The sequence below is a fragment of the Lepisosteus platostomus genome, chromosome 11 (genome assembly GCF_059453375.1).
Source record: "Lepisosteus platostomus isolate fLepPlt1 chromosome 11, fLepPlt1.hap1, whole genome shotgun sequence".
Classification (NCBI taxonomy): Eukaryota; Metazoa; Chordata; class Actinopteri; order Semionotiformes; family Lepisosteidae; genus Lepisosteus; species Lepisosteus platostomus.
In genome coordinates, this window is record NC_142621.1 from 3764880 (window position 1) to 3780152 (window position 15273).

A 15273-nucleotide genomic window follows, 5' to 3' on the forward strand; every position below is an offset into this window, starting at 1 on the left:
TAAACTCAGGTAGTTGATACAGTATTATGGGGTATCTTGTCAAAACCATTCATTTGCCCGGGTTTCCTTTACATTATAGTAATTTTACCACATTCAATTCAATTCACTTTTATATAGCGCCTTTCACAACAAGGTTGCCCCAAGGCGCTTAACAATGCAGTTGATGATACATTTTGTCAATACAGAACAGAAGACCAGAAGACAACAGAGGAGAGGAACCAAAGACTCCTTAGTAAGGAGAAAAAAAAACCCTAGGGTACACTGATATTAGCAGTGGAATTTATCTTAAAAGGGTACATGTCAACACTGTCTTGATCATGTCTTGTTCTAGATCGTTTTAGCATAGTGTAATCAGTATTTTTGGCTTATCTAAACCCATTTAATTTCCACCTGTTGTACAAGCAATTGCACAAGTAGGAAAACTGTTGCATTTATTCATAGGAAAACGGCATCACACATTCCTGTGTCACTTCTCTGTCCACTCCTCAGAGTACAATTATATTCCTGTTGAAAGCACAGTACACTGAAGACACGGATCACATTCCCCGTTGTTGTTGTTGTTGTTGTGGGCAAGGAAAAACAGCTCAGCTGACTGCTGCTTCAGAGACAACAGGCCCTCGTAAAGAGGAGCAGGGAAACTTCTTCCAGCTCACCTTGAACATGGACTAAGATAATGGGTCATACCAGTTTGTTAGTTGTTTGCACAGACCCCTCAGTTCACATCCATAGCAAGCATGATTAATTCTGGTGAAGCAGCAGGCATTTTTCCTGCCTTGTCTTTAATCCTTTCCATATTGATGGAGAAAACGGCATCAGCTTCCTGCAGCCTGCCCGGACCCCATGAACAAGAGCTTATCCTACTGGCTGTGGTAGCACTCATTATACAGGAAGCTGGCAGACAGAGAAGTACAGTAGATAAGGGTAAACACAGACCCATTCTCACCACAGACTAATTTCAACACACTCCAATGGTCTTAGGAAGCCCGTGTGCACAGAACGGTTGTGCTGATAAAAACAGACTTATTCATGGGGATGCATTTTCATCATGTCTTTCTAAAGTTCCCCCCCCCCAAAAAAAAAACTGACTCATGCACAGCCAGTATCCAGTGTGAATACACAAGGGTTCCCCTCTGACATTTACAGGGTGTCAGTTTGCCAGCATACACCAGGGGCTCATAGAGGACTGCTAGGAAAGAAACAGTGTCCTAACAGGTGGTCACAGTTTAAATCAACCAGAGTTTTAAAAAGTGGAACAGTGTGCCACTTTCCGTTTAATGATTTTGTTTAGCAACCCATTGGAATGCCAGCAGACCTCACCTGCAGTTGACCAGGACCAGAGATGTCCAATGTGGACTGGCACAACTGTGCTACATTCACAAAAACACTTTTACATTTTCTACAAATGTCTGCAGATTTACAGTTCAGGGAGCAGGAAAGCACAGGCTTGACATAGTACCGTACTTAAGACACCCCTGTACAGAAGAATGAAATAGTGCCCTCAAGTGGCACTATGTGCAAACTCCCAGGAATCTAATTCACAAACGTATTGGAGTTATGGCAAACTCTGGGGATGTTACAAGCAGTTTAATGAATAAGCTCCATTCTGCTATATGCTCAAAGCCCGTCTTCCCTGCTTGCACAGCGTTTCTCTTTAGGTCAAAGCAGCTCCTTCTCAGCCAAACTCCCCAATGCCATTCTTTAATATATCCCTTAACACGGGTGCAACCTGCTTCTGCTGAAAGACCGGATAATGATTGCATTTACTGATTGACGATTTTGCATTTGTGGTCAGGCCTTCCTAAAAAAAGAAACTGTATCCTTCTGGAAGTCAAAGACAGGAAGGAGCACAAGCTGAAGTAAATCTAATAAACCACAGAGGAGTGGTGGTGGTCTCGCAGTAATTATCTGACCAAGAAATGACTCGGCAACATTTTGAAGACATCAAAACTTTTTACTTGCACTTTTCGTTTGAGTCGTAGCATGCAAACTTTCTTTTTTAAAAAATAAACACCATATCGATAAAAAATATATATATTGCACCGTCCTCGAAAGGGGTCTGACCAGCGGGTACTGTCCGTACACGAGAAAGGGATGTGCTGTGGCCACTGCTGCCCTGCTCCTGTGGAGTCCTTTAAGACACGGGCAGGTGGCGTTTCAGAACGTCCTTGGCGCTGGCAGGGAGACTGTCCGGAAAGGCCACGTCAAACTCGACTACGAGGTCACCTCTCTGGTCCGGGTTTTTGGGGAAAGGGAGTCCTTGGCCGGAGATGATCTTCCTCATGCCGGGTCTGATCACCTCCGCACACTTCAACGTGTAGGATTTGCCGTCCACCGTCGGCACGTTCACCGAACAACCACACAGGGCCTGGAAGGGAGGAGAGAAGAAGAAAGTGATGAGATGCTCTTAAGAGGCGGCATGGTGCCGCGGTGGTCAGCGTTGTTGTCTCGCGGGGCTGGGGACCCGGGCTCAGCTCCCACCCAGGGGTGCAGCCTGTGTGGGTTTCCTCCCACAGTCCGAAGTCCTACCGGTAGGTTAACGGGCTTCTGGTAGAATTAGCCCTGGTGCGAGTGGGTGTGACTATGCAGCCCTTCCAGGTTATCCTGGCTGTCCTTTTACAAACCACTGTACCACAGATTAGGGTCAGCGGCCAGTTAGGGGCCCATCCACCCTGCCTTGTGCCTGTTGCTTGAATGGATAGGCTCCGGCTGTCGGGCCAGGGACACCTAGAGGGCATTCTACTTCTGTCCTGTTCCCAGTTCCCTGTGATTATTCGTGTCTTTCTGGTGTGCCTTGTTGTGTAGCTTATTTACTTTCTGCTCTGCGACTCGCTCAGCATTGAGGTTCGGATGTCCTGTGACCCACCTAGCACCAGGTCACTCCTGTCCGTGGCCTGAGAGCATAGGTTTCTGTACGGCATTTCCTGACCAGCTGAGCCTGGGCTAACCCCCATCTGGCGCTACGCATAGGGTCTTTTTCGCTCTCCTGCCTTGCCGCAGTTTGTCCCTTCAGACATCCATGACACTGACCCCCCCACGACCCAGGTGTGGATAAAGTGTTTAGAAAAGGGATGGAGATGCTCTTCGAGAGAAGTGCCTTGGTTTGTATGTTGAGCTACATAAAATACAGATAACATTACTGAAGTGTGGATTCCACCGAGGAGCTCCTTCTTTAAGTGGTAAGTAGCCTCATTGCAGGCTTCCCATCCAAACACCTCCACAAGAATTTGGACCGACTTGTTGCTCACACTGCACCACTTTACTGCAAAGACTGGATTAAAAAGAAAACCACCCCAAAAGACTGAGAGCAAACACTGTGGAGTATTGAGCCGAAACCAACAGGAGCAACAGAGGTCTTGCTCTGTGTGCCTTTCAACACTCATAGAGTTTTCTAAAAAAAAACAAAGCACCACAGGAAGTGAATTAATTCAGTTCGGTTCTTCGAGGGATCGCTCGGGTTGCACACGGAGCTAAAAATACAGCAGTAAAAGTGTGACCATTTACAGTCAGGAAGCCTGTATGAGTGCATGCTGTAGGTGGGAACACTGTTGCTGTTATTACTTGACATTTGGCAGGAGCCCACGTCTGACGGCATGTTTGAAGTTATGTAACCTAGCGAGTGCACCAGGAGTTACTCCCCCAAAGCACGATGGCTCCCGGTCAACTTTTTCTTCAGATTATCCAGTTACACCAATGAAATGCCTGCATACGTGCGGCTTACGTCAGCCCAGTCAACCAAAGGGCTTCAGAAGCTCTGGGTAGAGATACAGCAGCAGAGGATCCTACTCCCTCTACTGCTCGTGACCCCCAAATCTGCAGGATCGGCTCAGGCTGAGAAGTTGCTCCCCAGACCTCTTGAGAGACCACGTCTTCCCCCTAAACGTAGCTGGTGGTCCTCTGGAATTAAGACGCACCAGGTGCAAAGGTCTCGGGCAGCTTTCAAAGCTTCGCTTTCCCCGTTTCCCCCCCCCGAAGGCTCGCGCCACGGCCTACCTGTCGCAGGCTGACCCGCACGGGGGAGACGATGTTGGAGCCCTCCCTCCTGAAGCGCGCGTGGGGCTTGTCCTTGATGACGAAGACGATGTCGGCGGGGATGGTGCCGGGCGACTCGTCCCCCTCCCGGGGGAAGGTGATCTTGGTGCCCTCCTTCCAGCCCCTCTTGATCTCGATGGTCAGGATCTTGTCCTCGGTGCGCAGGGTGCGCCCGTCGGGGTTGAGCCTCCTGCGGGAGATCTTCATCCTCTTGGTGCAGCCGGCGAAGACCTCCTCCAGGGAGACGCGCAGGTCGTGGTGGATGGCGGGGTCCTGCCGCCGCCTGGCCTGGCCCAGGCCCATGTGGCGCTCCCGCGGGAAGCCGTTCAGGTTGAAACCGGGGAAGGCGCCGAAGGGGTCAGCGTCCACCTCCATGTCCTCCTCCTCCCCCCGGCCGCCAGCCGCCTTCCTGCCGAAGAACATCTCGAAGGGGTTCGAGCCCCCGAAGAAGGCGGCGAAGGTGGCGTGGGGGTCCCCGTGGAACGTGTAGGTGAAGTTGCCCCCCTGCCCGTCGCAGCCACCTGGCCCCCCCTTGAGACCTAACGAGAGCCGGAGGAGAGGAGAAGACGGGAGCGGTTCAGTCTCGCTCCCAGAAGCCCCAGGCCTCGCTGGCGCCACCGTGCACGGCTCCGCGAGGCTGGGACCCCCCCTTGGGGTAAAAGCAGGGGCGCCGGGGGCGGTCGCTCGGGACGGGCTAGAGGCCGGCAGTGGCGCTCTGCAGAACCAGCGACCGGCCTGTCTCCCGGGCTGTCTCAGGGAGCCAGGATCGCCACAGAGCCGTGCTAAACTACTCCGTTGGGCCCCTGAGCAAGGCCCTTAACCCCAACTGCTCCAGGGGCGCCGTACAATGGCAGACCCTGCGCTCTGACCCCCAGCTTCTCTCCCTGTCTCTCTGTCTGTGTCTGTGTCTCCATGAAGAAAAGCTGGGGTATGCGAAAAGACGCATTCCTAATGCAAGAAATTGTATAGGGCTAATAAAGAAACATTAAACCTCGCTGCAGTGAGCCACCAATTCTTTCATCACCTGCCGGGAGTGGCTGAAGACTTACTTTACTCCCAGAACACACTTCTCACCCTGGGAGGTAAAGACGCTCAAGTACTTCTATGATAAGAAAGCAAGTCGGGTATACTGTATATTACTGGGCACAAGAGGAACACGAGTACGCGTGGAACAGTCTTTGGGGGGTGACGATGGAGATCTGGGAGCTACTGTCCTCCTATCTCGGACTTTATTCTGATTGATGGTCTTCGCCAGTACAAGGGGGGGAAACTACCCTCTTTCCCAGAGAAGATGAGACGCGTTTTCCCCAGATCCGAGAGAGCGGCGGCGAGATGTATGATCCAGCTACGCAAACCGCTCCAGCTTTCCGCACGGCCACCAGCAGCAGCACCAGCCAGCAAGCTCCAACATAACACCCCCGAAATAAACAGCCTGTGGGTCCCATTCCAGGGACCCCGGCCAGTTGTGTCCTTTTACTGTTGCTAAACAGGGTGGGATACACGCTCTGATCCTTCGGGATCATTCTACGACGTTCTCCTGACAGGATATTTTATTGCCGTGTTGTGCCTCCCCCCTTGAAAAACGGCAAAACCACATTAAATTGAAAAAAAAAAAAGCCGGTTTTCCTCCTGCTGTTGGCGAAGTGCGGTTTAATCAATGTTTCCGCTCTGCGGCGTTTTATCTTGTGCGGCTCAAATCAAGGGACACGGACAGGCTTGGATGTAAAAGGAGAAACAAAACCCCCCCCCAAAAAACTCCGAAAGTATTTCTAATCCTGAAATGCAATTAAAACGATCCGGTAACAACAAACCACACCGAAACGGGGAGGGAGTTGCGTTGGCAACATCTCCACATACGAGATATTTATATATATAACCTCACCTTCTTCGCCAAACTGGTCGTAGATCTCTCTCTTCTTGGGGTCGCTAAGGACTTCGTACGCCTCCGCGATTTCCTTGAATTTCTCCTCCGCGTTCGCGGCCGTGTTTTTATCGGGGTGCCATTTCAGGGCTTGTTTGCGGTACGCCTTCTTGACGTCCTCGTCCGATGCCCCCCTCTGGATCCCCAAGATCTTGTAGTAGTCCTTCCCCATTTTCCGCGCAGCCCGGGAGCCCGCGATATCCTAAGGATATAAACCCGCTTTATAGCAGCCGCTGGCAGGCAGAGAGCGGTGGTGGACAGCAGATGCTAGCCGGGTACTGCCGCTCTTGAAATCGGGGCTATTCACTCTCCTCCAAGCCCTGTTTGTGTCTGTACAGCTTATTGCTTCGATACTTATGCCCTTGTGTTTGCTGGTGCGTCTCTCTCTCTCCGGCGTGCTCCTTTAAATAGCCGCGTCTCTCTCCCCTATTGGTACTCGCCGGAACCCAGTGGCTCTTTCTAGAAAGTAGTAAGTGCTGATCATTGCACGTCATTTCCCATATAAAGCTTACTTTTTTAGAAAAGTCGTTCGCAGGGAGAAAAAATAAATTGATGTAGGCTATCCGAAGTTTTTTTTTCTCTCCTTTAGGCAAAGGTTAGATTATTTCATCGTTTTGATTGACGGGTTTACCTGAACTCGAAACGCCGAAAGAAACGTTGACAAAGGCCCTCAGTGAACATGGGGGTTTGTAGGATCTCCCCTCGTTTGTGTGGGTCTCCCCCTGCAGTCCAAAACGTACTGGTCCCAGTCCCAGTCCAGCCTCCGACATGCTTAAAAGCTCCAGGGTCTGAGCGGTGGACCGCCATACGTCTGGAAACACCGGAGACTCATGTGAGGTTTTTGATGAAATAAACAACGGATCTGTTCAATTAAGAGAAAGGCACTCAGATTATGGTCCCCGATGACATAATTTAACACATCATATGCCCAGGTGATCCCAATGACACGGATCTTTAGCTATAGGTGATTTAAAGGTGGAGCCTTTCTACAGTAGCACAGTCCAGTCACAGAGGATATAAGTAAGATATTTGCACAGGTACAGTCTTAGGTGTCCCCGATCTCAAAAGATCAATCTACCCTTTGTGTAATCCGCCAATGAGCTGCTGAAAGGAAAAATCATTTAACGCATTCTTTAGGTTACTCAAGAGTGCCTACTCAGTCATGAGGTGGATGTGTAAACCCTGTATCTGGTGGGCTCACCTTTCCCATCCATATGTTAAAATGACAGCACCCCTAACAGGTAACTCAAGCCCACAACAGATTCTTCAACGCTGTGAAAATGTGCACTCTAAGCTTCTCTGACGGTGTCAAAGGTAGTCATGACCCCAGCCTGACATCTGTATTTTAATTCCTGGTAACTGTTCCTCTCGTGAGCAGCAACCTAGGCTCAACATCATCACTCAGCAGCACGGCCAGCACGATTGACCATTTCATCTCCTCCACTGACATCGGCCCTGGATGTGTGGTTTCATTCGGGAAACAGCGAGTTTTGTTTTATTTTTCACTTCATTGAAAAAACAAATATGGTTGAAGTTTTACAGTTACTACAGTACATCCATCCCAACATTTTTTTTTAAAACGCAAATGCTACATTTGTGGGTGAGTGTCATATAGATTTTATGTGTTGCGTCCTAACATCATATCCTAACTTTATCTTAATAATAATAATAATAATAATAATAATAATAATAATAATAATAAACTTTATTTTATAAAGCGCCTTTTAAGGTGGCTTCTCAAAGCGCTTTACAGGATGACAACAACAATAAATAAGAAGAATACACAAGATACAACACAGTTACAATATAGAGAGGAGACCGTGGATGGTGGTACTAGGAAAAGCAGAGGGGTGAAGAATGAAACCAGTTCAGTAAAGGCTTTTCTGAAGAAGAGGGTTTTAAACTAGGTCAACGTTTCTTCACATCCATAAGCTCTGCTGTTCTAAAAAAAAAACATTATGTTTTGCAATTGCGACCTACTACTAAACGCAATGTTGTCTCGTTTGAACGCAATAAACATTTGTTTCCTTCATGGCGCTAACAGGCTTCCGTAGCCGGCCTTCACCTGGGAGAGTCACCAGCGGGCTGCCCGGGACCTTCCCCAGTTCTCCACACAGTGCCCCCTGCCGTCCGATTGGGGCAAGAGCACTCGGTATTCACAGGGATCGCGTTGACTGAGCTGGACCTGGCTGCGGCACTGAAGACGAAAAATTGCTATTCAGCCTCTCCGAAGATGACTCAGCATCAGTCACCCAAAGGGTACGCTACACCTGCGCGATGAACAATAATTTTAATTTTTAATTTGCACGCCTTTTGCTACTCAGCATCTCGAGTGTTATGATGAGACATATCTCTAATGATAACTGTTATTTCCTTTGCGAAGCACGCAGCAGTTCCGCAGCCTGTTCCTTCGACTAGATGCCAATAGCGATGGTTTCATCGCCGTAGATGAGCTCCGCAAAGAAATGAAGAAAATCGGAGTTTCGGCCGCAGAGGAGAAGGCTCAGGTATGAATTGCTGAATGCCGACCTTGACACACGGTATTTTCCTGCCAGGTGTGAAGGTTAATCCCATGTCGTGTCTGCGCTTTTTAAATTGTGCCATTCCAGGCTATCCTAGGCGACTATGACCTGAATAACGACGGGCGTTTAGATTACGAGGAGTTCCTGACCTACATGATGGACAGGGAGAAGAAATGGAAAATAAACTTTCAAGTCCTTGACAAAAACAACTGCGGTGAGTTGGTGACGTTTGAACGACTCTGTACAGGTTGTGCAAAAGTGAAGAAAGTGTAATTTGCCGGGGGGAATCTGGGGGGGTTGGAGTTAAAATTGTTGGTGCTTTAGTCAAAACCAGAGGGGCACAACTGCAGCCCAGATCTCTTTAAACGTCCATCTGTCCATTTTCTAACCACTTCATCCAATTCTGGGTTCCTGGAGAGCCAGGGCATATCCCAGCAAGCTACTTAATTAAATATCAATCATCATGTATCTCGCCATCCGTCAATACAGTTGTGTTATTTCCTGCTGCAGTGGGATCTGGTATTTATTACCCCTTCGTCCTGGAAAAAAAAAAGACCCTTTCCAAAGGACACAGTTCGTTCCAAGGGCAAACAGCAAAAGGAAGGTTTCTGTCTTGAGATTTTTGCTCAACTGTTTTGTATTCATATTCATTTCTTCTCTGTGACTAGGGGTCATTGACCAGGAAGATATCATAGATTTGTTTAAGGAGTTAGGAGTGGTCATTTCAAAGCAACATGCAAAGAAAATAATACAAATGTAAGATCTGTTGCCACTTTTTAATATTTGACTGCTATAAAAGATTTATTGCCTTTGATCCATCAGTTACGAAGCATAGAACACGTTTGGTGCTAAAGGTGTCTTTTGTGTTACAAAAATTCTCCTGTATGCACATAAAACCTGGGGAAAAATATGTTTCATAAAGCTTATGTAACATTGTAATGCTATTGTAATGCCACAATCAATGTCTATGGAAATGTAAACATAATACAGCAATTACAGCACATAACCGAACACCTTAATGACATATAATATAGTTTATATAATAAATAAAGTTTAAACGTACAGTTACAGTAGTTGCCATAGCAGAATAAAACAATATATTTTATGTGCATAGTGCCACAGAATAAACGCTTTTAATAAACAACAACCTGTAGTCATGTAGTAGCAACACTTGAGGAGATTTCCTTCATGGTTTCTCATGGTTTCTCATAGGATGGACTGTGACAACTCCATGACTGTGGACTGGAATGAATTTCTGCAGCACATCATTTTAAACCCCGCTGAGGACATTGCAGAGCTTGTTTCTTCTTGGAAGCGCAGCATGGTAAGGGCTGCATTGTGAAGCACCTTGTTCCTAATCGCAAAGGAAGTCAGTGTAGTCTTACTTTGCCTAATTATACCGTACATACAGTATATAGTGTATATGCAAGTGGACTGTGAAAACTGCACTGTGGAGCAATTCAGTTTGGCATACAGTACATACAAACACAGCCATGGACGAGCTTCTATCCTGCCATGAACAAAGAAGGTATTCACCAGAGGTATGACAACAGACATGCAGAGAACTCTATATCCTAGGACCCATCCTCTGTGGGACTGCTGCTCTTGTTAGTATCTCATGTGTACTGTCACTGGAATGTGTTTTTAGTTCAGTATACACTGTATCTTCACCAAATGTGATTGGTTCACCTCGTCCATTTTTCCTCATCAATTTGTCTCCACAGGCAAAAATAACTTCATAAGCATTCTGAATGCAGTCCAGTAGTCTTCTTGTGTCATGTCCCACCCTGCTGTCCCTTTGTGCCTCCTGCTGCCACAGTTGTTCCCCTCCCACAGGCCAGAGATCCCGAGTCTCCAGGATAGAGATGGACTGCGATGGCTGACGTATGTAAAATCTCGTGCCGTGTCAACAGGTGTTCGACGTGGGAGAAAGCCGGCCTCTGCCCATGGACTTCACACAGGAGGAGACAGACTCTGGAGCCTGGAAGAAGTACATTTTAGCTGGAGGAATAGCAGACGCGGTGTCCAGGACCGTCACTGCGCCAATCGATCGAATAAAAATTCAGCTTCAGGTAATTGAGTGCGATGCCTTTCAGTGCACGCACACAGATGCGCTGCATTGAGCTGCAGTGACGCACCGTGTGTTTTTCTTGTTGCGTGGGGTGTACTGAATTAGTTGACAGGCCAGTGCCTTTGGACTCCTCTTTAGCCCATCTGGGAGATTGTTTGCATGAGAAGTGTTGTTTATCAATAGCTTTTTCAGGACCGTTTGAAATGTGAAGGAGCAGATCACCAGCTGGTCACTTTGCCTTTGTTTAGGTGTATGGTTCTGGGGCAGTATCACATGGGCTCAGGGAGATACGAGCAGGCGGTATCAAGTCGATGTGGCAGGGGAATGCAGTGAATGTGATGAAAGGCACCCCCCAGTCAACTCTCCAGTGTTTGATATACAACCGGGTACGTATTGCATTTACTGTACACTGTATTGCACAAGACAAAATGTCACAGCACTGCATCGTAACAGACTTGGGAATGATTTTAAGTAAGTTTGCATTTAAATATGAATGCTTTATCATGGTGCTGATCATTAGAGTAGGGCAGTACAGTACTTTCTCCTGAATGCAGCAGTTATTCTTGCCTTGTGTGCACTGGTTGGAGCTGCTGCCTCACAGGTCTTAGGTCCTGGCCAGGGCTACCTTCTGCATGGGGTCTGTATGTGCACTCCGGACATCTCCTTCTGTTACAGAAAACTGACAGTATGAGCAAGACATCGATGATGGTTTCATTTGTTCTGTGTAAAAATACTCTTGTCTACTGCAGTGCAATTCTGCATTGTTAACTCTAGAAAACAGAGGGTTAAGCTGCACAATGTCTTTTAATGGGTGTCTTGGCAGGTGAAGATTCTTGGGGAAGTTTCAGAAGGTGAGCTGACTGTGCAGCAGAGATTTGGGCTTGGCTGCGTCTCTGGGGCAGCTGCACATGCAGTGTTCTATCCCTTAGAGGTAAAAATGAACACTGGGCACATGCTATGAAGAATCAATTGAGTCCTTAACACATGTGCTTGGCATTTCAGAAATGAATACACCTGTACATTGCAGAAGAAAGAGACTCAGCATACAGCATCTGGCAAAGATGTTCTCTAAAAGCAGAGGATGTGACACAAAACTTTGTACATAAACTTCACCCACAATTGTCATATGATGTAACATCAACGCAGGAGATAAAAATAAGCTTGTGAAAGTCAGCAGTTCCCACAGAGGCCTTAAAATCAGCAGTGCGTACATTGTGCTTCAGCTGGGTGTAAAGGATGAAGGATCTGGAACGATGACACTGTACTTCACACGAATCAATCGTGACTCTGTCTTCTGGCCGTCATGTTGTTCCAACTATGGAGTTTCCCAGTCGTGGGTGGCAATGAAGAGATAGAGCTGGCATCCAAGTGGCAGAGAGAACTTGGCCTTCTAATATCGTATCAGAGCGTCCTGCTGATATCTGAGTCATGCGTTACAGGCACAAAAGCAATAAGTGCACAGAGTTCCCACTTGCATTACCGGATTATGAATGATATAATACGTACTTAATATAGCTTTAAAGTTAATTTTACTGTACACAGTAAAGTTACCTAGATATTTATGCATGTGTGGACAAACTGAATCTATTATAATCAGCTTCAATAATGAAAAGGTGCTTCATTCTGCGTATACATAGAGAAGGTTTTGGACCCTTAACCAAGATGCTGCGTATGTCTTTTCAGGTTTTAAAGGTCCGACTGAATCTTCAGCAGGCAGGTACATACACGGGGCTCAAGGAATGTGCCAAGTCCATTTATCAAAATGAGTCCATAGTCGCCTTTTACAGAGGGTTCAGGCCTAGCCTCCTCTGCATGATACCGTATGCTGGCATGGAGTGTGCGGTCTATCAGGTACGTAGCCTGAAAGTGCCGGACAATTTGATGATTAAGAATAATTCCTTGCATCCAACAGAGCACTTTTCATCTAGAAGGATGTCTACCAGTGCTGTCTTCTACCAGTGCTGAACTGCCGTTATGAGCCAGCAGCCACACTGCACAGCAGAGTCCTTAAATATCTGCTATAAAACATTACTCCTGTAACCGGTTTTATTCTTCAGGTGCTCCTGCAGATCCTTTAATCCACCCATGTAAGTACCATAGTTGATCATGTACTGTTTTCCTCATTGTATAGGTTAAGGCACTATTATGAATCCCATGTTTTTTTCCTACGACACAACATAATGTAACTTTTCTTTCTGTGTGAGCTTTTTAAAATTGATAATAGTTCCTTGCATTTACAATTCATCCAAACAAACCTCAAACTGCTCTGCATGCAGTATAGCAGGGGACTCACCTCACCCTTTGATGACCAAGCGGTTAGGACCTCAGTTTAATGTATCTTCCGGATAGATAGACACTTTATTGATCCCGTGAGGGAAATTGCAGTGCAACAGCAGCTTAACACACACAACACAGCCACAGTGTAACGAATTATATAATAATAGTACAATACATACAATACAATACAAGAGTTACTCACAGTCCGGACACACAAGAACAAACCAGAACAGAACAGTACACAGAAAATCGTATCACACATATGAATATAAATGTAGATGTAGCTATAGATATAAATATAAATGTATTGCACAGGTCCCTGGCATATATTGCACAAAAAATGGTTGTAAACGGGAAAAAGAAAAAGAAAGAGAACAGATGTAGCAGTAGATGTGTAGATGCGTATGGATGACAGCACCACCTCCCCGGCCGGCATACTGAAACTGTGCTTTGAACCCGGTGCTGCCTGAGGAAAGAGCGCCCCCAACTGGTCTACCAACTCCAATTTGTAACTATTTGGGAATTGGGACAAAGACAAATGACAAAAGGCAGATTATATGCAACTGCTCCTCATATCAGCTTTCCATTGTTCGCAGTCTGTTATGAGCTGGGCAAAAGCAGATGCTGCAGACAGCAGTGAGTCCAGGCTGTTCCTTTGTAGCTTTGCTGCTTTTGCTTCTGGGCAGACAGCAAGTTATCCTCTGGCGGTCATCAGAACTCAACAACAAGCTCAGGGTAAGGGTTGTTTTTTCAGCTGATACCCGCTCAGTAGACGTTTCTTCTTCTGAACCTGAATTTGATGTTGTTAAACTTCTTGCTAAAAGAAGCTCAGGTACAGGGGACCTGAATATTCACACACCTGAATATTTTACTGGAGCAATTTAAATGGTTTTGGGTACCACAGCAGTCTCTTACATGGGATTTGAACCCACAACCTTCCAGTTATGAGTCCCCAACCCTGACGTTTGTTTTGTTCCAGCCAAGCTTTCAGTAACCCAATTATACAACTTCATTGACCTAATAACAGGATTACTCCGAGCTCTGCTTGTTTCCAGTTTCTAACTATGACATTTCACATGTAACTCAAGAAACTCCCAGTTTGGAACAGTCTTTGAGTGGAGAACTGCGTCAGCATTTGGTCTAAAAAAGGAAGAAAAAAAAAACTAGAGAGTGAATCTGGGCCGAAAAGGCAAAAGAAAAACACATTGGCAGAAGGTGGAAGTGAATTGCACTTGGAAAACAAATTGCTATGCAACCTATCCAACAACTTACAGTATGTGTTCAAACAAATAACCCTTTGAGTAGTCAAGTGGAACAGTGGGTGGGTTGGGGATTCATAACTGGAAGGTTGTGGGTTCAAATCCCATGTGAGAGACTGCTGTAGTACTCGAGATCATTTTAATTTCTCCAGTAGAATATTCAGGTGTGTGAATGGAGAAAATGTAAGTTAGATTGGATAAAGGCCTCATCTAAATCAACTTGTAAATGGTGTGAGAAATCAATATTTTACAATCATGATTCAAGTAAAGAACTAAATTGGAATTTAAAAAAACTGCAGGTAAGACCTCTGGGCTGAAACAGGTGTGAGGTGATTGTGGACAATATAAAGGGTGTGGCTATTTTTTAATTCAAGCAGGCAGCTGCGTCTTTTTTCATTTTTTTTATTTATGCTTAACAGAATAACAAAAATTACAATACAAACAAGAGTACGTATAACAATTCAAGACAAAAAGATCGTCAGGGGTACATATTACTACATAAATTCAAGTTATGAAAAAAGATGAAACAAAGTAAATAAAAATAATGTCCGCACCGCTTTCATATTGGCAGCTGCGTCAGCATACGCAGGCTGCAAAGGAAGAAGTAAAGGTTTATTTCCTGCTGAGAAGAGAAGAAAAGAAACGCAAGTGGACGGACACCTGAAGAAGACTCCACCGCCGAAACGTTGTGTTTCTTTTCTTCTCTTTTCACCCCGGAATAAACCTTTTACGCGTTCCTTTTTTTTAACTGTTCTGTTTCACTGTTCTTCCCCTTGCAGCCATTAGTTCAACAACACAGACTTCAAGTGCCGTCGAAACACTGACTAGCATCTACCGCAATCAAGGGATCAGGGGCTTCTACAGCGGAATGGGGGCCAGTTTTGCAAGAGCATTTCCTTGTGCCTTATTAAACTACACTTTAACTTCCCGGCTGGAAATCCTCTTCCCTTAACCGTCTGACAGCATCCTCGTTGTTCTTTTAGGAGAATGTAAATATATTTTAAAGTCGTGTTTCTCACACTTCGCTCTCATGGTGTAAACTATGCAACAGACGTTTTCCCAAAGCAATTAAATGCCCGAATATACCTGCACTTTAATTTGTGAAGTGATGTACACATGAAGATTGCCTTCATTTGGCCTGTGTGATACAAACCGTGTCCCGTTTTCATTAAACTGCAGTTCTGTTACGATCAT

General features: G+C 46.1%; 2 protein-coding genes across 5 annotated transcripts; one reads left to right on the plus strand and one right to left on the minus strand.

The window, feature by feature from the left end:
* Nucleotides 1–414: 414 nt before the first annotated feature.
* Nucleotides 415–6382, minus strand: dnajb4 (DnaJ heat shock protein family (Hsp40) member B4). The gene is made up of 3 exons (XM_088597929.1): nucleotides 5912–6382; nucleotides 3991–4568; nucleotides 415–2365 (listed from the first exon to the last, which is right to left on the minus strand). Exons 1-3 carry the CDS (start codon nucleotides 6120–6122, stop codon nucleotides 2132–2134), a joined length of 1023 nt encoding a protein of 340 aa, XP_088454055.1. The 5' UTR covers nucleotides 6123–6382; the 3' UTR covers nucleotides 415–2131.
* A 1273-nt stretch (nucleotides 6383–7655) lies between these two features.
* Nucleotides 7656–15272, plus strand: slc25a24l (solute carrier family 25 member 24, like). Of its 4 annotated transcripts, none has more exons than XM_088597931.1 (11): nucleotides 7660–8209; nucleotides 8334–8457; nucleotides 8560–8686; nucleotides 8983–9076; nucleotides 9685–9796; nucleotides 10386–10544; nucleotides 10792–10929; nucleotides 11367–11474; nucleotides 12227–12394; nucleotides 13417–13555; nucleotides 14859–15272. In XM_088597931.1, exons 1-11 carry the CDS (start codon nucleotides 8184–8186, stop codon nucleotides 15029–15031), a joined length of 1368 nt encoding a protein of 455 aa, XP_088454057.1. In that variant the 5' UTR covers nucleotides 7660–8183; the 3' UTR covers nucleotides 15032–15272. The 4 variants fall into 4 exon arrangements, 3 of the variants coding, with proteins under 3 accessions (XP_088454059.1, XP_088454057.1, XP_088454058.1); XM_088597932.1 differs by lacking the exon at nucleotides 8983–9076 and adding an exon at nucleotides 9141–9228; XR_015925168.1 differs by lacking the exon at nucleotides 14859–15272 and having other exon boundaries at nucleotides 7656–8209; nucleotides 12227–12630; nucleotides 13417–13503.
* The last annotated feature ends 1 nt before the right edge of the window (nucleotide 15273 follows it).

Excerpts from the sequence above, each read along its gene's own strand:
- dnajb4 (XM_088597929.1), bottom strand. The coding sequence starts at position 6,122 with ATGGGGAAGGACTACTACAAGATCTTGGGGATCCAGAGGGGGGCATCG. Across the intron at positions 4,569-5,911 it reads CGACCAGTTTGGCGAAGAAG|GTCTCAAGGGGGGGCCAGGT; the intron begins GTGAGGTTATAT and ends GGCTCTCGTTAG. Across the intron at positions 2,366-3,990 it reads TGCGGGTCAGCCTGCGACAG|GCCCTGTGTGGTTGTTCGGT; the intron begins GTAGGCCGTGGC and ends CCTCCCTTCCAG.
- slc25a24l (XM_088597931.1), top strand. The coding sequence starts at position 8,184 with ATGACTCAGCATCAGTCACCCAAAGG. Across the intron at positions 9,797-10,385 it reads CTTCTTGGAAGCGCAGCATG|GTGTTCGACGTGGGAGAAAG; the intron begins GTAAGGGCTGCA and ends CCGTGTCAACAG. Across the intron at positions 10,930-11,366 it reads AGTGTTTGATATACAACCGG|GTGAAGATTCTTGGGGAAGT; the intron begins GTACGTATTGCA and ends GTGTCTTGGCAG.